At 42.6% G+C, this 24154-nt stretch overlaps 1 protein-coding gene across 1 annotated transcript; it reads right to left on the bottom strand.

Annotated features, from left to right (window-relative positions):
- Positions 1-4522: 4522 nt before the first annotated feature.
- Positions 4523-23650, bottom strand: apln (apelin). Its single transcript, XM_083915620.1, has 3 exons — positions 23115-23650; positions 7816-7988; positions 4523-4683 (listed from the first exon to the last, which is right to left on the bottom strand). Exons 1-2 carry the CDS (start codon positions 23179-23181, stop codon positions 7822-7824), a joined length of 234 nt encoding a protein of 77 aa, XP_083771746.1. The 5' UTR covers positions 23182-23650; the 3' UTR covers positions 4523-4683; positions 7816-7821.
- Positions 23651-24154: the final 504 nt, after the last annotated feature.

Genomic DNA, 24154 nt, shown 5'->3' with positions numbered 1-24154 from the left:
TCTGGGGTAGCCTCCACATGGCTCTCACCCCAATATGTGAAATACCTACATTTTTTCACGGCCACGTGCACTAAGATGTACGCGCGACCTGACTGTCTATCACAACAAAGAAGCTCCCATTACAACATAGTAGCTGAATATCGAGTGCAGTGCCTTTAAAACAAAAACATAGTAGTGTGGATGTAGCTGGAGACGTTGACCATGATAAGCATTACCTGCTAAAACATCAACCTGTTAGCATTGTCATACCACTATGGCTAAGTAGCCTCACAGTCATTAGCCTGGCTGTAGACTCCCAAGTCTTATTCAATTGTCATTATCTAACAAGAAAGACGTGACACAGAGTTTTCTTAAAATAAGATTTTTAATATTACTTATTATCATAAAGATATATTTACACACTTTACAGAAATAGAAAATAAAAACACAAAGCTACGCATGAAAGGAAAAATAAAATAAGTACTCCAAGAGCTAAAGCTTATCTTTTATAAATTAGAAACCAAAAGTTCAAATATGTACACAGTATTTCAACCATTTCTGATACACTTGTTTTATTTATTTATTTATTTATGTCATTTATTTTTGCCCAGTTCAACATCAAAACAGAGACAGGGACTGTACATTTGGCCTGGTGAGTAATATGAGCACACACCATAAACAGAATATAAGTTTCAGGAGTAATACATCGTCTTTTAAATGGTATCTGCTTGAGACCTAGTAACACTGTTGCGTAGCGTGTAAGCCTACAGACTGTATCTCTCCTCAGATTGTTCTGAATGTAGCTGATCTTGGACACAGTGGTTAAATAGGTGGAGAATTTGTCGCAATCAAGGCAGAGGGCCCTGTGCTATTCTGGGTGTAGGAAGTCTCATTTTGAGGCTCCAAGATAATGACAGATCTTAGTCATTTCCCGTGGGAGATAAAATCTAGTTATCCTTTGGATTGCCCAGCCAGTGGAAATGTGTGAATGCATTGGATTGAATATCAGCCACTTGATCTTGCATACACCCACTCTGAAGGCCAACATGATACAGTTTGATGCGCTTAGAGATTCACAAGGTAAAATCATGGAATGTGTTGCGTGCCAACTCCGTTTCCATTTCCACAATAAGAGAAATGTTTGAGTGTCTTTTAAAGGAATTTTATCTGGTAGAGAACTGGGTATAGAATGACAATAGGATAAAAGAACAACAACATAAAAACCTTGTTTTTCTTTATTTTGTGTGGGGGTTGTGTCTGTAGCTATTGGGAAACAGAGATAAATGGCTAAGCTAATATTTTAAAACCTGCTGCTAGCTTATTCTCGTCTCCACCTGTAACACAAATCTATCTCTCTGCTCATCCCCACTCCTTACACACTCCCAGCCAAATGCATTTTGGACAAAAAGAACTAAACACAAAGGGGCAAGTTCTCAGAACAAACATTTTTCTACCAGGAAAACATGCTTACAAGTGCATAGGAACATTACTCAGGCCTTGTGATGGTCACAGAGAAGAGGAACTGGAGAGGAAACATTGACAGGATAGGAATCGTTTCTCTTGTGTAAGCCTTGCTGGAATAGACCATTAAGGAAAATGGTTTTGCTCCCCGAGCATAATGTATTGGTTTACCATCTCAGTTTGAGCCTGGACGTGCTTGTCCTTCCACACCACAAGGCCCATTAACCTGATGTGCAGGGGAGGGCTGTGGGCTATGATCTACAAGAAAAGAATGCCTGAAAGCTTTCACGTGTCCACGACATATTGTGCTGCAGACTACTTTTCTATTTTGTTACATCCACAAAAGATACAGCTTTTCACACTGTATTCAAAAAGTAAGCTTTGGACAACCAGCTAGACAAGAATCAGACAAAAAAATTGTCACAATACACTGGAAAACCAATCCATACCAAGAGACTCTTGTTTTCAGGGTGTATTTTTCCAGCAGCATAATGGAATTGCAAAAGTGCAGCCTAGCGAACCCATACAGAGAAGTCCTGGAGCAAAGCCACGTCTATTTGTTGGGACTAGTTGACACCGGAGGCTTTGGATCAGTGGGATATTTGGCTTTTGATTTTTATTTTTGGATTCAACTGATAACCAGACCAAGATTAAAAAGAGTACTTTACATAAGCATTGTTTTGCTCTGGTCTCTGAAAGGGCAGCATGGCTGGTGCAGATGGTGAGGATACATTCATGAAGAACAGTGCGGATACAGACGTTGCTCGGCTCCATAACAATAACTTCTGAGATGGGGAAATATTGATTTGAACGCCTTGTCATGACCCAGTCTACCTCCAGAATCCAAACTCCAGCGGCTTTGAACTTCCATCCCCAGCTCATATCTTCCTACTATCTTCCCCAATAATACATGAGACATCCTGAGCAAAGCTGTCTCACTCCCGAGGAGCATTAATGAAATCTACATCTCTGTCTGAGAGGGTATGAAAAAATAATGATGGAACTGAAATTATTACTCTTCACAGTGCCCTAGGATTTAATACATTTTTAATCAAGGTGATCTTGGCTGGGTGGATTACCGCTGTGATTTTAGATGCTCTCTTAATAAAAGCTTCTCATGCTGGGACTGAGAAGACTCTGCTTTTTATTATAATATTTGCATGAGACATGGCGAGAGGGAAAAGGTGTTGGAAATCTAGGTTAACCTGCCAGTTGCTTATGTGGTCAAAACTGACTTGAAATAGGAGTGTTTGCTGATTGAATCGCAGTGGATTGAAATCAGAGTTTCACCTAAAATTCAAGTGAAAAAAACAACAACTAGCAAGTTGCTCTGTACGCCTAATACACAACGAACAATTGCAAGGTGTCTCTACAGGTTACAGTCCTAATATTTTACATGGTTACACACTGAATCAGCAGGGGTTTGGGGATTGGTAAAGGGGGGAAGGGTGTGGTTTCAGTCTAAGCCAATTTAACAATGAGCTCAGACTAAGTGGCCCCTGCCAGCCTTGGGGAGATCCATCTGAGAAAGATTAACTCTGGGATTTAATGAGCGTAATGATCAAAGCCACGACCACCTGTGCTGTGGTAGGGCGGACTAGAAAGGCAACTGTACCCAACATACATGGCTATATTGGTGAATACATAGAGGGAAAGTAAGGAAATATACGAAAATATGCTCATATAAGCTTTAAATGTATTGTATGTATGTGTTTTGTTAAATAAATGCACAAAATAGACTGCTCAAGTACAAGCCTCTATCACAGCACCCTGAGAAAAACGAAATAAAACTACTTAAACACAGAAATAAACAGAAACAGTAATATATTCCAGTATGATGGAAAGGCATAGAATTTCGTTAGTGAAAGATTTCGGTCAAAGGGTCAAACCAGCCTTATGCTGAATGTTTAAACAGCCACTAGTGGTAGGCTGATAATGGTGGCATATTATCTGAGCTGATATTTGCGTTTTGCTTTTTTTGGTCTAATTTAACTCCTCGCTAACATTGCCTCACGTGGGATTTCTGTTTGCAGAAATTTAAAATGCATAATGTGTCAGTGTATCAAGACTTCAAACAAGAGGTAATGTGTTTCTCCCTAACCTTTCATTCCTTCGTTCCTGGCAGCATTGTGGAGAAGGTTATTATTTGGCACTTCATTAAAAGGCCAGGCAGCCTGTCGGTGGAGCAGACTGCCCCTGCCAGTTAACAGTCGTGTAGAGCAGCTGCGCAGGGCAGCAGTGTGGTGAGAAGGCTGGGGATTGGGGACAGGATTGGGATTGGGATTGGGGGGTCAAAGGACTCATCCAAGGTGGGACATGTTACAGTAACCTTGAGTGCGTCAGTAAACCCCCCCAAGGTGTTAGTGAGTTCAGAAACACCAAAATAGCTTTGGATTAAAGAATCTCTTAAATGACGGAATTATTCTGCCACTTAAATAGATTGTTTTGACAATATGTGCTTTCTTTTCAGTCCAACTGTACTTTGCATGTGGACGTACTGTCATTAGGAGGTACAAAGCACCATTTATAATGATAATTAAGCGATGGATTTAATGTCGTTTGAATGTTTTACTTCCATTTTAAACACTTTGAATTCCTTTTCGCAGCAGACATCCAGAGTATCATAAGTGAACTTAATATTGGCAACTGTCAACTATTAGAACTGACACTGCCCCTCCACATAATTAGCGACCTCTCCCGCTAGTAAAGCCTCTAAGTAGCTACACAGCAATGAAATCAGCGGCTGCAGTAACCTTGGGTCTGAGAGATGGGAATACCACACTGTGGAGCAGTGACAGATGCTTTAAGACTCAGATTGTTTTGACCGGGCTCCCTCTCCACCACATGTCATGCAAAGTGTGTGAGACACTCAGGGAGATTTCTATGATTGGGCTCTATTTAGCAAATTATAGGAAAATTGGAAAAAAAAAAAAAACACTTGGGAGAAGACAGAGATAAATAGTGAGGGAGTGAGAGAAAGAGAAAGAGAGAGACAGAGAAACAGAGTCTGATAGCTCGAGCTCCATACCCCCCACCCCCCTTCCCTGCCCCCAATTCCTCCTAGAGCTGAGGGTGAGCGGCTTGTCCTGTTTTTTTTTGTGGACAGAGTTGCTTGAAGAACCAGCAGGTGCTATGGACATCACTCTTCAGGCTGGGCAAGCGTAGGCCCTTCGATGCAAGGCCCCCCAAGGCAAAGGAAGAGCATAGAAATCAGAACCTGGGGGAGGGCGCTCAAAGCAGTGCCTGCAAAACAGGAAATAAACAGAAAAAGTGGCATCAGTATATGTTTTCTTTTCCTAAAAATCATTTCATGAATCCTGCAGACATTTAAATTTCCTCTCCAATAAGGATGCCCCCTCAGGGAGGTTTCTACCAGGGCTTTCATTGTGTCATGTGTTATCTTGCACCAACTAGAACACAGTGAAGAAAAGGTTATCCCGAACATGTTCCAACCTGATTTCACAGTCTTTGATAGAAAAGTGTGGCAGGAAGTAAGAAAAACAATCGTATATCTCGCCATAGAAAAACACAAACACAACATTATACAGCGGTTGGGGCATTGGATCACGCCTTAACAATGAGGAAATCTCTTATCTTCCCTCCCCCTTTTATCTTCTCCTGTTCTGTGATATTTTTCCAAGATTTCAGATGAGTAGAGCAGTAAGCTTTGTTGTATGACAACAAGGCTCATTCATTGATAAGAGTCTGCTCTTGTTTCAAAATGGCATATTTCTGTGGTCATGTAATGCCCTGAGAACTGATATAGCCGTATAATCTCCATTGAGTTGTTGTTTGTTGTCCTCCTTTGTGCTTTTGGGTCCGCGGTATGATCTCAGTATGTGCAGCAGCCCCTTGAAGTCACACTGCATCACAGACTGAGTGTATGGGAAGAGTTGCAGACTGGCTCTACATTGTTTTGATAAAAGACTCATTCACTGAGCTTACTCACACACAAGGTCTCGAGGGGTTTCCATATATTGGCTGCAGTTTTTAAATCTGTAATATCCTGTCGTCTCTCAGACCGTCACTGGCATGGCTTAGATTCAAGAGTCTTAATGGCACGTTTTGGATCTGAGTCTACTCAGGTGCTCAAAGAGGATGACCCGAGTCGTCATATTTCTACTCAGTAGCTCACATCTGGGATGTGTCATGATGTAAAGTCAAACTTGGCCTCATGTGTCTCAGGGAATAAAAGATGAGCTGCTTTCAATTGTAATGGGGAGATGTTCAATAGCGTAGAGTTGGTGGACGGACACTGTCAAGTCAATCACTGTTCTTGTTCTCTAACAGTAATTAAATTAGGCCATTAATGACATATCCACATACAGTCTGTCTGCCTACGAGTCTCACCAGCGCTCAGCTGCATGCCTCCATTGAACTCTAGCTTTGATCAAACAAAATGCATCTCCAGCTGCTTCCAGAGGTGTTTTTCCCATCATCAGCTTAAACTGAAGAAGAAAGCAGGACACATGAGGAAGAACTAAGCCTTAAAGCTGTTAGAAGTCTGTTGGATGGATTGATGCCAGATAAGAATTGATTCCTTCAGTCAGAATACATCATACTGTGACATAAAGAACAAACTGAACTGTGAAGAAGTTTAACTCCTTGCTTGGATCATTTACTCATTGAAGGCTGGTAGCATTATCACTGCTAACGGACAGCCTGATTTCCCAGTGGGGTCAGGTTGGGGTAAATTGGCATGGTATGCGAAGAAACCCTTGAATGAGGTGAACTATGAACTTCGCTAGAATGAGCGGATACTAGAGTGGGAAGTGGACGCACAAAAGAAAGAAAATCTTCAGCGTGTTGTGGTTTAAGAGGTGTTTGCAGAGACAGCATTGTGACTCACTGAGCCGTTCACTTTTGCAGAGATTCAACAACTTCCTGGAGCTCTCTGCACTTTGTGGACAGCATTCTGGCACTGAACACTGAGAGCTCTGACCACTCGACTCGCAGAGAGGATTCTCACATTTTATTGGCAGACCGAGGAAAGTTGGAGGACCCATGTTATCCTTCAAGTGCAGACTGCCCCTGGCTCTGTCCTTACTCATTGTTTTCACCTTTGTGCTGAGCCTCTAGAGTCCCGCATTGAAAGCAGGAGTGAGTTCAAAAGAAGTCTAACCTTTTGAAAAGTACAAAAAACAATAATGATCAAAAATTCGCTATAGATTGTAAAACCTCTGCGGCTGCTTTAGAGAAAAGAGCTTCCAAACTTCTATAGCTTTGATCCCTTTTCCTTAAAACTGATTAACCATGCCTTGACACTCTCTGGTCGCAGGCTCCTCTCACTATGGCTTTAATTTATGGCGACCCTCTGCAGGTCAGTGTTGTATGGTTGGCACCTCCTGCAGGGATATTGTGTCTTGTCGAGTTCCCCTGTCTCTCACAGTGTCTGGGAGAGACATGTGAATGGATCTTGCGCTCCTTAATGCAGGGACATAATTGCACTGCTGTTGCCTTTCATTCACAGAGACGTGCTAACATTAGCAAGTGAAGATTTAATCTGTATGTACTGTAAATTTAATCATCTTCTATAATTAGTTTGAGTATGTTTTTATTTCTCAGTGAAGTTTAATCTGTTTTTATAGAAACATAGAGAGTTTGTTTTGGTTCAGAAAGGAAAACCTAACTGTGAAAAAGGTGATAAGTAAAATATTATCTCTGATTTTGGATGAAAGGAGTTTTCACACAAACGCTTGTTTTACTTGATAGCAAGTTAAACATTCCTTCACGTAAAAAGTGGTGCCGCTAGGAAACCCAACTCCTCAAGGTATTATCTTTAGAAACACAAGTTTTAATTGACTTAATCAGCTGGAGAGAAAAGATTTATGCTGGCTGAATTGACTCAGAGGTTAAGTTTCTAAGTATAACTGTCTCCCGTATGAGGAAATAAATGACGTAGCCTTAATAACAACCAGTGTTGTACTACGAAGGTATGCAAGCTGGTAGGCTAAAGTCCAATAATGCGGTAAGACGTGCACTTATTTCTATTGCCAACAATAACATCCTTGTGTTTGGCTGGCTGCAGACTTTCCAGAGTTCGTGTAAGAGTTTGAGCTCCCCATTCGTCACTGAAAACATCCAAACTGAATCTGCCAACAAAGTATTTTAGGACTCAACATCATATTCCTCTATGAAATTGTGTTTCCTCACTAGTCAGCAGATATGATTTAATACATTGGCAAGGGCTTTGGCTCATATTCTCTCGAGGAACAAGTAGCTCTGACTCGACAGAAAGTTGGACAGAAAGTTGATCTGATGCAGCAAAGATAGACTTTTTTCACAAGAATCCACTTTTACTGACTGTTTTATCACTTTCCCAAACTAAACGAAACCTAACGAGCGTCTTTTCACCCCTGACTGCTATAAACTCACCTTGCTTTAGAACGGCATGGGCCCCTTATGGGAAAGACGTGGCCGGGGGCGTCTCCTCTTCCAGCCGGCTGGTCTGTGGGTTTGACCGCCCCTCGCAGGGTTTTGCTGGACCATTTTTCTCACCGTAGCCGCCTCTTCTAGCTCTCTGCCATGCTCCGTGGAGGCCATGGGACCTAGAGGACACACATATAGAGGAGAGACCAATTAGATGAACTCTCCAGTTAATGGTATTTCACAACCTCTTCTCGCCCAGAGTATCACATTTTGATTATCAGCTAAGTCCATCAGTGCCTACGGAAAAAGTGTCGCAAAATCCAAAGAGGGATCACAGTGGTAATGGATGAGGAAACAAGAGACATGTATAGATAAGTGTTAGTGTGTGTGTGGGCCGCTTTAAGCCCACCCAGCATTGTAGTTCATCAAGTCAGCGCGGTGGAACCGAAGCACAGCAGATAGGCGAGAAACTCAAACCCTTGTGTCTCATGTCTCTGTCACTCTCCCCTCAAGATTACAAACACTGCTCACGGCAGACCTTGTGGATGTGCATCCTGTCGCAGTGTGTGATCCAAGATTAGAGATGAGTTTAATAGCGCCGTGTCTGTGTGAGAATGTGTGTGAATGTAGGTGTGTGTGAGTACATGTGTGTTTGAGAGCGATCCCAGATGTTCTCAGTCATCTCTCAATAAGTGTAGCCTGATCCCCCTTAAGCCCCTCTTTTCCAAATGGTTTGGTCCATCTTAAGTGTCTCTATGACCTTTCAACTTATTGCAAACTGAAATCCTCTTGGAGAATTTTTTTAAAGAATTTTTTGCAGTAATATCTTTATTACTTGTAATCTGATATTTAACGTGGGTGATCTTTCACACTAAAGCCAGTTATTTAGTCCAATAACATTTGAGTAAAAGCAGAGCATGATTTTTTATTTGGACATGTTAAAGTGGTTAAATATCTCCGTGGCATGTCATTGTACTTATTGCTTATATAGTGATGCATTATTTATGTATTGAATTATTAAATGAACATAATTTATCTCATAAAGAATTGAAGGTAATGGAGCTGTGTGGATGTGATTAAAGAGGTCAACAAGTAATTTAGCAGTTTTCTTCTGTAAAGTTCGGAGGAATCACAAGAGACAGATCCACAAAAGATATCCTGACTTTTAGCCCATCGTATGAGTCAAACGCCACAAACACTGGATCCTACATTTTTTACAATGCAACTCAACAACACCTCCCCTAAATAACCACTTCTTCCAAACACCACACCTCTTTTATCCGACACTCAAGAAGAAGTACAGTTAACCAAAGCGCCCTCCAGAGCCACAAGATATTCAACTAATTTCACAGGATGGTGTAACTTAACTTCATGGGTAAAATCAGCGGTGAACCCCTTTAGTGGTGCTCCTTTCTCATCTCATCTCATCTCATCTCATCTCATCTCATCTCATCTTCAACCGCTTATCTGGGGTCGGGTTCTGGGGGCTGCAGCTCTAGCAGGGGACCCCAAACTTCCCTTTCCCGGGCCACATTAACCAGCTCTAACTGGGGGATCCTGAGGTGTTCCCATTTTTCAAAATTAATATTACATCTTTTGATTCCTTCTGTATTTCTAAGACTTCTTGAGACCCAAACTAACCCCTATCTCAACAAAAACTACAAATCCCCATTGGGTATATCCTGTCAAAAGGTGATTGACATCACTCACATGGGGTCATGACATTCCTGTCTCCTCTCCTCAGAGACGCTGGCACCATATTTAGAATTCCCAAGAGAATGACCTTCCTCCGGTTTACGAGGGCTCGGGTGGAGACACAGCTTAAGATAAGTCAGCCGGTCGACTGCAGAAGTTCGTTAAAGAAGCAACTATACGGAGGACCGCAGTTGAGCTGCTTACATAAACCATGATGATCCCTGGTATCCTCATTGTGTTCATCAGTTAGTGTATTTAGTTGTGGCAGAATAGTGATTCTGCAGGCTGTTATATGAGCAAGGCACAGCATTAAAAAGCTTATAAAACCTTTCTACTGCGCTCAAAACACTCAGGCTTCTCTAATAGCCAAGATCAACTCGTTTGAATGGAGGGCAGCTTCAAGAGCAGCATTCAAAACACTATTAAAAGGAAGGCAACGTCTCTCTGCAGCCTTTCTTAATTATTGACCTTCAGTTGTGGCATTTTGAAGACCTTTTAAAAGAACAACTCTCCATAGAAAAAGAAGAAAATAGAAGTGTTTCCAGCCTTCACGTTTAAGTAACAGTGAAGTGCTCGACCGAGCTGGACAGCTTGCTGAATGTTTTCGATGTATATCCCTGAAATGCCAGACGTCTCAAGTTCCACATCCACACTAATCTTCTTCTGCAAGCACATTACACACTATATTTGTGGGTGAACAGTGGGCTAATTCATTTGCAGCAGGGAAAGTCTCTGATGCATATTTCCCCATCTAAAGCCCATCTTTGCCCCTAGGAGCACTAATCTGTGCATTATCCGTTTGTTATTGTTCCAGATACACTGTGAATGAGGGATGTTGACACAATCTGAAGGCTTTCAGCTCATTTCTTTCAAATCTAGGGGGTTGAATGTGAATACACTCTGTGTTTGACTATTATTAGTGAGGCCCTGCTTCTTCCCACCCCTGAAACACCGGCATCATTTAGACGCCAAAACACAAAGAAACACAAAACTACGGTCTTTGCTACTGAGGTGTGAGTATGCTTAAACATGCTAGTTTGTAGGCTGTTTCATACAACTAAAGAGGATGTCTGTCTGCTGTCGTTCAATGTCCGACCATCAGCGAGCGCCTAACGCCTTAGTTTGCGTGGTGTGTCTCGCACCGTTGGCACAAGTCGACCCTCGTCAGCCGCTTTAGCATGTTGAAGTGGTGGCAGAGCCCGTCTGTGAGGGACAGTTCAGCTTACGTGAATCAGTGTACAAGAAGAGAAACGTGAGGACAAAAACAAACTTGTTATATCAGTTAAGATTATTTTTTTTAACCATTAAGCTCTTAAGCAGAAACGGTTTGTAATGGTTTGTGTTATAATTTGCTAGCTACTGTATACAGACTGTTTCCTCTCACACAGGCACAGAACATTTGCGCAAGTTGACCGTTGGCTGTAGGCTTTGTTGTGTGTTTGGTTCGGTGCAACTTTTTGTCCGAGACACAGGCCACAGGCCTTTGAGACAGTCGGCATTTGTTACGACTAGTTCTTTGATGTCGGTTTGGTGTGTCTGGGCCTTTAGGCCGAAGTTGTTTTAAGTGTTTCAAATGACCACAGTTGAAAGCGTAATGAAAAGCCTGATATTGTTCAAACAGGGATGCGCACACTCATTGTAAGACATTCATGGTGTTGAATGGTCGGTTGTACACGTGAAAAGGTAACTAGGTGAAAAATGAAAGAAAAAGAAGCGAAGTTAAAATCCTGCCTACTTTCTCACCTCCACATTTGACTGATTGCTGCATGAAGAAATTGTCGGCTCCAGGAATGTTACATAACCTGTCAGATGCAAGCCCTGGAGCGGTGGAGGTTTCAGTCCCTGTTTGACCATTCAACAAGCCCTTAAGTTAAAGCATACTGACACCTTAAATGTCTCACACTGATACCTGCAGTAACTACAGGGTTCAACAACTCCAGCTGAAGAGGATGTTGGAGCGATGGCTGGTGCTGCAAACACATGCACGGAGTCGCACTCAGTCCTTATGCACACACGTACACACACACACACACACACACATACACACCTGACTGCAATGCAACATGGTAAAGTAATTGTAGCTCGGCTCACACAACTCATCGCCTGTTCCTCTTGCAGGGTGGCTCAGGCTGTCATAACCCAGGTCCATAATGAGACAATTTAGATGTCTCCTGCCATAGCAAGCTGTCAGCTAGCCTACTGCTCAGCACTGTGGTTCGAAGGGAGAACATCTCATGATTCTCCTGACAAATCTCAACCCGTCCAATCTGGCTACAGGATAGAAAAGTGTAATGAAAGCTGCTAAAAATAAGCTGGGCCCCGATGATAACACTGGCAGTATAGATTAACTCTTGCAGCCTGTAGGGAAAGCATCCCTGTGTGACAGATATGACATACAGGAACAGCTAGCTTTGCATCTCTACCCATCTGTACAGGAACTCGTATAGATTGAATGTGACAGCATCTGTTGCATCTAGACCTTTTGATTGTTTCCATAGCAGGTTTATCGCTGGTTAATGCATATCTCATCTTTATAAACAAAGCTATTTTATTGCTCTGAAATTGGATCCAGTCTTTATAGTATCCCATTTGATCTTTTCCCATGAGAGATTCACATGTTTGTGTTCAGCTGGTAAAACGGTAAAATGGCAGGATAACATGTGTCTTACAATAATAAGCTCCTTATCTCTACTCCTGATGACCTTGGAGCCCTGGGTTTGCCCTCTTTCCATCAAACCTCAACACTTCCTCTCCCACTTGGTAATTCCCTAATTAAAGTTTAATAAAGAGGGAATTTCAGGAATGCCGAGTTATTGCTACTACTGCTGCAGCCTCCTTTAAAAAGGAGAGGTTGGAAGAGGAGAGGTAGAAGTGGTCGAGCAGAGAAGATATTAGTTCACAGTGTCACAAACTGGCCAGTCTCCAGACTAATGAGGAATAGCTGGTCGGATGCTCCCTGATTCCCTGCCCTAGTTTCACCACCATCTTTGTAGGTGATATCTGTTATGTTGTGTTTTTTTAAATGGTGGGCTTCCCGTCTTATTATGGCCCAGCGGAAAGTGGAATACTGACATTTTATTCCTGTTGATGCTCGAAAGAACCCATAAATGGAGCCTGGAGAGATTTACATCTTCCAGCACTTGTCCATCCAGTCAGAGAAGAGAAATGGCCGTCCTCTGGTTTAATGCCAAGTTCATCAACCACCCTCATGGCTGGCTGAAGCGAACTGTATATCACAGCGCTGTGTGTCAATGCAGGAACACAGACAGCATGGCAAATGGGCCTGAGCTGCTTATTAATAGTTGTAAAGCTGATTTGCGTTCATCGACAGCCAAAACAACCACACAACAAATGTCTGCACTTGTAAATGCAGCCACAGCTTAAATGTTTTTTTCTGCCACTGTGACATAAGAGATTAAACTATAGCAGCCTGTGAGTCTAACTGTAACAGCAAGTAAGCAGAGTGCTGTGTTCGTGGTTTAGAAACTGTTGCATCAAATGTAAACATGCACAGTCAAGCATGGCCACCAAAATGTAACCCTCGCAGTCTTTAATTTTCTCTGTGTCACCGCAAATTGATTTTGCCGTCCTCTTGAATCATATCTGTTTGTTTACTCGTCTTGCTCATCACTCTCAGTCACACTGATTATGAATCAATTGTGTGCAATCTCATTGATCCGTGTTCTCGGTTGGCTTAGCGTCTCGAAAACATTTAATCTCTCCGTTGTTTCTTTACTGTCCCTGCATCACTTATCTGACACCATTGCACCATAAATTTTGCTCACTGCAGTTTGTACAGATGTATCTGGATGTGTAAACAAACAGCTGGGAGGAAATGACAGGAGTCAAGTGTGATTTTTCTTCATATTTTGGCATCAATAACCTCATAAATGATCAAAGATAGATCATAAGTTTCTTTCACAGCTGAGTTTTTTTCCCACTGATGGCAGGTCAGTTCATCACTTTGATCCAGACTAAACTTTTGTATGGATTGACATGTCATTCTGCTCACAGATTCATGTTCCCCAGAGGATGAATTCTACTGAGTGGTGATGCCCTGACTATTCCTCTAGTATCACCACCACGGTTGACTTTTGTTGTGAATAAACTATTGGATTGATTACCATGACATCCATCGTCGGGATGAATTGTAATAATTTTGGTAATTCCTTTGCATTTGATTTAGCATCAAAATTGGATCAAAAGTTTAATCTGTCCAATACTTTGCTTTATGACAAATACCTAGAAATACCTGCTAAGCTAATGCTATTACTATCATCCGTAATTCTACTTTGTTTTCAGTGCTAATAAGCAAATGTTATCATGCTATACGGACATCAGAAAATAATGGGCGCTAAGGGCAAAATAAAGAAATATTACAAAAGTCTTTCACAAGTTGCCTCCAAGATATAGCCTGTATATGTGTCTGTGTAGGTCTATATTAAAAGCAACTTTATGCACTTATTACTACTTACTACTACTTATAGTGCCCTAAAAATTTAGAAAATGCCCTGATTTTTTTAAACAGTGTGGGTAAATATGTGCTTTTAATTCCCTTCCTTAAGGACTTCCACAGTAATTTAAAAACAACAGCATCATTTGTGTCTTGAAGCTCAATGTGTGTGTGTATGTGTGTGTGTGTGTGTGTGTGTGTGTGTGTATGTGTGTGTGTGTGTGTGTGTGTGTGTGTGTGTGTGTGTGTGTGTGTGTGTGTGTGTGTGTGTGTGTGTGTGTGTGTGTGTGTGTGTGTGTGTGTGTGTGTGTGTGTGTGTGTGTGTGTGTGTGTGTGTGTGTGTGTGTGTGTGTGTGTGTGTGTGTGTGTGTGTGTGATCCTTATGGGTAATGTGCAATATTTGTGTTAGTGTGAGAGAGGAAGGATAAATACCCTGGTGTGTGTAGCCATGGTTATTACCATGACGTTGGAGGAGCAGGCCTGCTGTCTACATCCTGGGCCTCCCTCCTTCATTCACCAAAAGTAGCTTTTAGCTGATGAATGCCTCTATAGCATGCCATTACCACAGGCATACTAACCCACACAGCCAGACAGAGACATGCCATAGGCAGAGATGCTTCCCACTGCATAAGCACATTAGGGGATCAGGATTATTTAGCCATGGATGAGATGTGTTAATTGTGCCAGATACAAGCACAAGATAAATGAAGGTTTCATTTAACCTAGAATACGCCCCAGCACTGCTTCAGCATCGTACTGGGGATTTGCTCGCTGTCTGATAACATCCACACACATTCATCCTGCACATATGGAATGGTGCCTAACTAAGGATGCAGTCCCTTGTTGTTCAGCTTTCACAATCAAACATTTAGTGTCGGAAATGCTGCTTATCGCATGCCTACCAGTAAGTCTGGGCCTTGGCAGAAACTGGTACCAATTGCTTGCCGACTTTCAGACCACGTTACCATGGCAGCCACCATGAAAGGCGCTCAGTTTGGAACAAAAAGAATGACATTGTCAGCTGAAATCGACCAGGTTCTCAATTTACAGATTTCACTGCACACAGTCTGAATCCCTGATCAGCCCTCTGACTGTGGGCCACCACACTCGGCCTCTGAGCGTTCCTCTCAGGGGGGGGTGGTTTGTTTTGGTCCCACTTTCTTTTATTTCTGTCGGGAACTGTTTGATATGCAGCATTGTTGTGCTGTGATAATGCTAGGCTTGTGGCTGAGTTGAAGCCTGGCTTTGTCTACACAAACTCCAGTGAGGAAACCAAAGTGCATGAAAAGTTGTTCCCATTACCGCAGCTTTTAAACTTAACCCCTTGTCCACCCTGCTCTGAAAACAACCCCCCACTCTCACTTAAGGTTCAGAGCAAATTAAAAACAAACTCTACAACCCCCTAGTTACTGACTTTCTGCAGATGTCCCTTTGAGTCAGCCAGCCGCCTGTGAAGTGTGGTGCTATATATGCTCCTGAATTAGAGAGCGTATGAAATGATGAGGTGTGAGACTGCGTACTCTGCTATGATCAGAGCGCTGTGAGTTCAAAGGGCCTGCAGCAGCATTGAGCCAGCTAATAAAGCCACTGACTCCCCTCACCACTTGACTGCCTGTTGGTTTATTCACAATCCCACTCCAATTGAAGGGGTGAATTTGTGGCTACAAGGTTACTGCAGGTTGGAGCCTACTGAACATGAGCAGTCAGAGAAGCAAACATGAAATAACTCAGAGGGGAGATTTCTTTTCACAACTTTCCTAGAGGAGTGTCAACACTGAGGGCAGGAGAGATGCTGGTGTGGCTTTTTCCGTTCAGAGGGCTAAATCTTTGCGCATGGCAGGTACAGTGAGCAGGTAAAGGTACCAACCGTTGCCCTGATCTCTAGAGATTGCATGTCAAGGGCAATAGGATCTTCCAACCATCCGTTTCCATGGGCACGCTAATAAGATGTGAAACACAACCCCCTCCCTCTCCTGTGTCATCACTCCCCCCATGCTGTGAACCTGCGTGCCTTCTCCCATTTTTAATGTGGGAGAAAGAGAGAGACAGAAAGAGGGAGGGAAACGTCACTGTGCGGGGTTTACTGCAGCTTTTAATGCCTGAGGGGGCCATTGTTCTCCCCATAGTATATACACAGTACTATTAAAGGAAAATAGCAGCAACATTGCATCAGACTTTGTTACCTCTCAACCAAACTAAAAAACACAAAACAATGGCTCTGAGACTTCAAGCTTAACTGGATAGTAACTCAACAGAAGATATTACTATATATAAGTAAAACATTTACATATATTACGATATGGCAAATACTGTATATGCTAAATAACATGTATTATAACAAAACTCATGTTTGATGAATTAGGCTTTGTATCATTGTCATGTAATGCATCAGACAAAACTCTTCAAACACGTCAAACAAAAGCTCAGTAACTAATGTTATCAGTTTGTAATGACCTTTTAATTGTAGTTATTCATTTTGACAGCAAAACTAACACAAAATGACCAAATCAATGCAAAACCTCGACCTAATGGTTGAATTATGGCCCTCCCTATAGTCTGTAGCTAAGTAAGGTAAAGATTAAATGCTCAGAGATTACTAAAAAATGTCTTTAATAATAGAGATACATATTTAATTTGGATAAGATGCATTTTTATTAGTGAGATTTTTTTTAAATTGCCATTAATTCCTGCCCTTTGTATGGTACGCTTGTTTTGCCTTAACCTGAAGCACATTTAGATTACTTTTGATGAACAATCTCTGCTAAAACAGATTTGTATGATTAATAAACTGAGCATATGGTATGTCAGAAAGAAGCACCTTTTGCTGGAGGTTGTGCAATGAAACATAGTAAGCAATTCTGTCAGACGTATTTAGTGAAGAAATAAAATTGATGACAGCTACAGGTGAGCTAAAGTGTAGTGTTCATTCATAGCCGAGGGGATGAACTGCTGATGTGGATGCATGGTTATGAATTCCATATATTGTTTTTCTCTTCTGTTTTCACAAACATCTGTTCATGTTCAAGGGGCCCTGAGAGCAGGACAGCCTCTTCTTAACAGTGTATGAGACAGAGGGGACACAGCGAGGGGCCCTGTCCTGATCCAGGATACAGTCTGTGAGGAGATCCTCGCTATTCAGTCGGTGGCAGAGCATTTGATTGGCCAAGATTTAAGCGTGGACCTGTATGTGCGAAATAGGCTCCCAGGGAAAGTAACATTTGCGATCAAAGACAGAGCGATTGTGATGAATAATGCATGATTTCATAAATGAATGATTTCTGTGTTGTCACAGAAGGGCCCCAGTTCTGTGGAAGATGGAGGAGATCTTACATTTTCAAGCATTTCAATTACATGCGAGAACATAAGGTGCATGACAGTTTGAAACCACATGAGGTGCACCACAACATCCCATAATTCTCTGAGAATAAAGTGATGTGCACATCCTGTTGCCTAAGGCTTGGATTTTAGGCAGATCCCAGTGGGGGCATCACTAAATGAACCCAAAATCCACTAAGTCCCTCTACACCATCTATAGCCCCAATCCACACTGCCATCTTCACAGCAATGAAATCCCTCGTCTGACTTAAAACTGCCTAACAACAGCCAGCTGTGCAGCGCTTTTAGCCATACATTATATGAAATCTCTCTGATCCATGATGGTGCCTATGGAGGTTTGACGTAAATGGCGACAATACTCCAAACCATATTTATTTGATTCACTTCTACGGTCCTACATAACGTTTTAGCTGCTGCACAGATGATTTTCTACCACAAATTACATCTCTAAAGCAATACACAGAAGTAATATTTTTCCATTCTGGGTTCCTACAAATTGAGCATGAAAGTAATTAAAGCACCTGCATTCCTAAAGACCGCAATATTTATTCTGTGGTCTGGCAGCCCGTTAATAAAAATGTCCACTCAGATCTTGATCAGGAATCTGATCTGCCAGGACTACCGCTATAAATGTAACACTTAATGTTCAAAAAGAGAGTCATAAATCACTTTAATATTGGTCACTGGTGGAAAAACAGAGCATTTTTTGAAAATATCTGGCTCTAATTAAGTTGTAAGGAGTGCCCAGGGCCTGAGGATAAGGTCTGGTGATCACATGAGGTCTGGTTAACACAGGACCCCTCGCCCCCACCACCCCTCGACCAAACCTCCAGGTTCCTCAAAACTCAAAGGGGGGTCTGGACTGCTACGTACTTGCATATAAAGAATCACACTTTATCTTTACAGCCAAGAACTGTCATTATTGTACATCTGAATTAGTAAAGACTGGATCACCAGCTGTGAGTTTTCAGATGTAGTTGTGACTTCCTCCTCCATGGAAAGCTTACACAACCACTCAGCCCCCAGATAGCCTCTCTTCCTGACCGCCCTTTTATTTTTCTGTCCCTTGGCCTGTCTTTTACTCCCCCTTTTGCTTTTTTTCTCCTTCACTGAATTTGCTCTCAAGGGAAGATCTAAGTGAGTAGATTTATTCATTCAAAGGGTTCTGAATTACATTACAGCAGCCCAGCAGTCACATATGCCAAAGTCTTCAGCAGCGGAGCTCTCTGGGGAGTGTTAGCCCAAAGGTTAGCCTTATATCCCTACCAAATGAGTTATGATTTTTCACTAAATCTCTTCCTCAACTCCCACCCACTCCAGAGCAATTGCGAGTGCCATTCACCAAGCTCATGTTGGGTGATATTATACAGATGTGAAGTGGTTTATCACAGAGAGACTTAAAAAAAATCACCTCAATATATCACAATTTAGCAGGTTTGCATTCGGTAAAAGTCTGTATCAAATAACCACATTGTCAAGCCTAATTTATATATACTTAATTAAATAAAAACAAAATGAATTAAATACCTGACAGACGAAAAGTACTGAGTATTTTCTCATTTTATTAGAACTTTAGCGCAAAATTGACATCACATGCAAGGATCAGAACACCTTCCAAATTACGGAAATATTGTCCTAACGCTATTTTGCAGCTACTTTTTTGATATTGCGATAACAATGATATAGAACTGATTGACATTTTATGCAGTTTGGATGATGTATATCATCATATTGCCGAGCCCTAACGCACAAATGAGTTGTATATTAAGAACCTTTTGGGTGGGCGCTGTGAGGAAAATCTTCTATCGCTGTCTATAGAATTTTATATCATAAAGAAATATTTTGATTGAAAAAGTGTTTATAGATAAAAATAACTGCACATGAATGTCTGATTTTGGCTGATCCAACAACTTAAATAAAATGTCACAAAATGTCATGCTTATTGGTTTGCAACACTGAACACAATGATCCAATGCCAGCAGAATGGGAAGACCTGGAATAGCGCCTGTTATTCCGACTTGGGAGCATTCAAACATTATTCCAAGATGGCGACCCTCACTGCCTACCTTGTAATCGCACCATTTAAACAGCCTTTTTGCTACTTTTGCGGGTGGTTTGTTAACAATTGACACCAGATACACATAAACTGTGTATGGCTCCTTTTAAATTGTCGAAATTGATTGTAATGTATTCATGTTAATATCGGATATAATTTAGATGTATAGTAGTTTGTTGACATTGCTGTCGTCATATATCCAGAAATATGAAAGGGTTAGCTACCACAGTATGCATAGTAAAGCAAGATGACAAATTTATATCATCACACATTAAATACTCAAAACGCCCACCCGTAAACCTCGACAGCATGGATATGTGCTGTGTGGATAATCACAACATCGTTTTAATGCTACTATTTGAAAAGTCTAAACAAGAGACAAAGCAACAAGAGGATAACGAGTCCCTCTTTACTCACATCCCAAACACAACTCGTGGAGTGTTTAGTGTGTGTGTGTGTGTGTGTGTGTGTGTGTGTGTGTGTATGTGTGTGTGTTGTCTGCAGCAGTTAAACTACACTGATGCTGCAGGCTGCTGGCTCTATTTCCTCGTAATGCTGCATGAAGAGGAAATCCAGGTTCCTCATGAAATGGATTTCATCTGACCCTGTGTTAGTGTGTGTGTGTGTGTGTGTGTGTGTGTGTGTGTGTGTGTGAGAGAGAGAGAGAGAGAGAGACATAAACCCAGCTGGTGCTCAGAAGCTCCTGTGCCTCAACAACAACAAAAAAAGGCTCTGTGATTCTCCATAATCCTGTAATAACCTTTCCACTGCTCCCCCTTTGACACAAATGTTTGCCCACTGTTTTTATGTTATGCCTTGACATCTGGAAAAGTTTAGCTGCTTTTGTTCTCTCCATGACCACCATAATCACGTCCACAGGCACAAACACCTTCTTTACATTAGGATCATGATTTAAAGCTTCCTGGTTACGGTCAGTTTAGATCTATATATGTTGTTAACAAAATAATCACACCTAACTAGGCTGCGTTTTATTACTCTTGGTGCCTTAATGAGTGGCTGCATGTACTGTAGTCCTCCACTTTTTGGCTTTACTCTGACCCGTAACACTTGGTTTAACATGTGAGCGAGGCGGGCTACAGTACAGTATGCATGCATGATGGTGCCACAGAGCAGCCAGCCCCAACAGTACATCAAAGTTTAATATGGAATAATAGCACTGCTGACAGCTCTCATAAAATCGGCCCCCTTCCCAAGCAGAAGATTTCTCTGCCAGATAATGGCTCTGATCTGGGCCTCGTGCCCTGCTCACAACTGGCTCACCTGTTCAACCCAGGCCTCACAATAACACCCTCTCTCTCTCTCTCTCTCTCTCTCTCTCTCTCTCTCTCTCTCTCTCTCTCTCTCTCTCTCTCTCTCTCTCTCTTTCTCTCTCTCTCTCTCTCTCTCTCTGTGTCTGAACCAGCTGCTATTGTTTTTATCCTGTGCATCCCAAGGTGCAGATTGGCAGGGTGTTTCCATGGCGGAGAAGAATTACGCTTTGATATCTTTTAAGAGGCCGTGGTAGACGCAAGAATGTTTTGAGATTGTTTCTAAACCAGAGTTACACAGGGAGGAAGAGGGATCGGCCTTTGGATGAATTATGGATACATGTCTAAAGCTGGAGCCCACTCTTGAGCCAGAGTGCTTTTCAAGGAAGGGTAATTGAAGTGTGCTGCTAAAGGATGCTAATATTACATAAAGAAGGCCACAGCAGCTCATTTAGTGTACTGAATGAATATTGTAAGTAGCATTTGGTTGTTGAGTTGAATTGCCTGTTGCACTAGGACTTCTTTCTCATGTGCAAATACATCCACAAATACAATCATGCACACTTCCTCACCCTATAGAAGTCAGATTCAGTTCTGTATTCATTGCTTCCTGCAAGTGCACACACACATGCTGGCTCTGTCTCTTTGCATCTTCTCTTTTCTTTCTCAGACACACATGTCCACACACAGATGCCTGAGAGAGAGAAAGCCCACTGAACTGAAAAAGCATTTGTCTCAAGATGAAAGGCTTCACACCCACTGCCTACATGCAGAGCCTCTTCCGACACCTTCCCGCGACAGCGCATACTGTAGCAGAGGCTTGTGCTACGCAGACACACTCCAGCTAGCATCCCTCCCCACACCCATCAGCGCCGCAACACACTTGCATCCCCTCCTCTGTTTCACTCCCTTTCTCTCTCTTCCTCTATGTCAATGGAGCTCTGATACTACAGTAGCAGCCAGGGAACAGAGAGGCACATAAGCGGCATGACTTGAACAACGTTGAGAAGGATAAGCTCCCATGAAAGCCTGAGGCACAGCAGCCTTGTTTTCCCCGTCGCTGGTGTAGCACGGTGGGCTCTCAGGCGTGGAACATGCTTAGCCACACGCAGGGCGTGAAAAACGACACTGACCATGATGCTAGATAATTGCTTCCCATTTACTCATGTGCTGAGAGCCTCAGACAAAAATAGCATGTCGCTGTAACAAATGTGCTGGAAAGCATGGGAACGGTGAGTGCTGTGGCCATGTATCGATACACAGAGTGGACAGCATCCAGCAGGCATAAAGTCTACACAGCATCTTACAACCATAGTCTATACGGCACCTAGCTACATATACTGTAGCCTTTACAGCATAGACAGTACAGTATGTATTCCTGTGCCTATATCTTATAGCATCTTATAATCACTACAGTCTATGCTACATCTTATAGTCTGTTGAACCTATACAGCATCTTCCACATGTAAAAATAAACAGTGTGTCTGTGTGTCTTCTAAGACACTGTAGTTGGTGGGTAGGTGATAATCCCCAAGTATGGTCCAGACATTTACACAGGCCTAACTGTTGTTTTTTCACACCACAATGTTACCTGCATCACATCTGCAGACTGCCCATCGGTCTTCAAACTAAACCCCCCCTCAGCCACATTTCTCTGAAGCCATTTACTCCCTTGAGCCATCAGAGAGAATATGCCCTGCCCCTGTGTAATTGTCCCAAGTCAATGTTTTTGTTCCAAATATTAGACATTTTAAATCCACACTGGAATTGATATCTAGTCCAACAATGGCTCCAGAGACGCAGCAGCACTTTACGGAAATTTACTGTGACAAGGCATCAAGACTGAGCCCCTCAGGAGACGATCCATACATCTGGGATCTGTGTTTCCCTCATCGATGCGTACAACAATTACAGTCCTCATTATCATCACCACAGGAGGCGCGCACGCATATATAGGTGCTGTGTTGCCCTGCTGCACAATCACAGTCATGTAATAATCATATAGCCCCTGGGTCAGATGGTATAAACATCAAGCCATAAATGAATCTGATTCACTCCACCTTACAGAACATGTGCCATGCATATCTTACATTTCATAACAGCCACAACATTCACCCTCACATCCAGCATTATCTACCACTCAGGCATAGCTCCACACATGAATGTCCATCAACATAAACGTCTTAATATTTCATCTCCAAGTCTTACAAGCTTGCTTCAAGGTGAGGCAGGGAGGAAAATGATCAATCTAAGCTAGAAACCACATCCAAGTTTACCATAAAAAGCCATGGCAGTACAATAGCAGACAGTATAACCACTGCAGTGCAGTACTGTATACAGCCAGGTGCTGATATTCCTGCCTTTTAGAGCCCACACAAGGCTAACCATGCTGGGTAACTGATCAACTACAGATGCCTGCACAAGCACAAGGCAAACAGAGATAAATAGAAAGCAGAGGGAAACGACCGGCGACGAGGCTGGCCGCTCCTGTACTCACCAGCACTGGCAGAACACAGCAGAGACACCAAGAGCACAATCACCAGCGTCAGGATCTTCACATTCATTTCTGCACTCCCCTCTGGCTCTCCGCTAGTCACTCGCTGATATACTGTAGTGGTGTGTGTGTGTGTGTGTGTGTGTGTGTGTGTGTGTATGTATGTGTGTGCGTGTGTGTGTGAGTGTGAGTGTAAGTGTGTGTGTGTGTGTGTGTGTGTGTGTGTGTGGATGGGAGGTAGAGGGGGAGAGAGAGAGAGAGAGAGAGAGAGAGAGAGAGAGAGAGAGAGAGTGAGCAGCTGAGCGAGCAAGAAAGAGAGAGAGACTGTTTGCTGTTTGCTCCCCTGTGTGTGTGTGTGTGTGTGTGCGTGTGTGTGAGTGAGAAGTGAGTGTGTCAATTTGTGGGAATCTGTGTGTGGTGGCTCCCTGACTGTGCCTGTGTATTTGTCTAAATGCGTATTTGTATATAAGTGTGTGACAGCGCCACTCCAAGACTGAAGGCACGTCTTTATCTGAGCTCTCCCACGGAGGTGTGTGTGTGTGTGTGTGTGTGTTTCTTCTTTTCTTCTGTCAGAAAAACGGCAGCATGAGCCAAGTTCAGTGGAGCTGTGAATGTGCTGGAAGTCAGCTTGCAGGTCTGTCTGTCCGCGTGTGTGTCCCTCCGTGTGTGTGTTTGAGTCTAGTTGGTCATGTGGCTTATGTATCATTGACTCTGTGGGTCAAGGAAAAACCCCCCTAACCCCACCATCGCCCACCCACTCCACCCCTTTTCCACAAACATGCAAGTGCACACGGCTGAGGAAAGGAGAAGGAAAGCGGTAGCAAAGGGAGGGAGGAAAAGGGGGGAGTTTGGAGTTGATGGGTGGGGGTGCATGCAGGTTTATGATAATACCCAAACAGATGCTCTTGTTGAAAACTCTTTGAATTGCAAACGGGGCAGGTTGCCAGGAATCCAGGAATCAAAATACCAGCTTATTAGTGGAAGTAGATGAAAGAAGGGAAGGTGTGAGATGAGGTTCATGCTTTCCTGCTTTTGTATCCACG

Source organism: Echiichthys vipera (genome assembly GCF_963691815.1).
Source record: "Echiichthys vipera genome assembly, chromosome: 6".
NCBI classification, from domain to species: Eukaryota; Metazoa; Chordata; class Actinopteri; order Perciformes; family Trachinidae; genus Echiichthys; species Echiichthys vipera.
The sequence above is the reverse complement of the archived record's forward strand: the minus strand, read 5'-3'. Positions and strand labels throughout refer to the sequence as shown.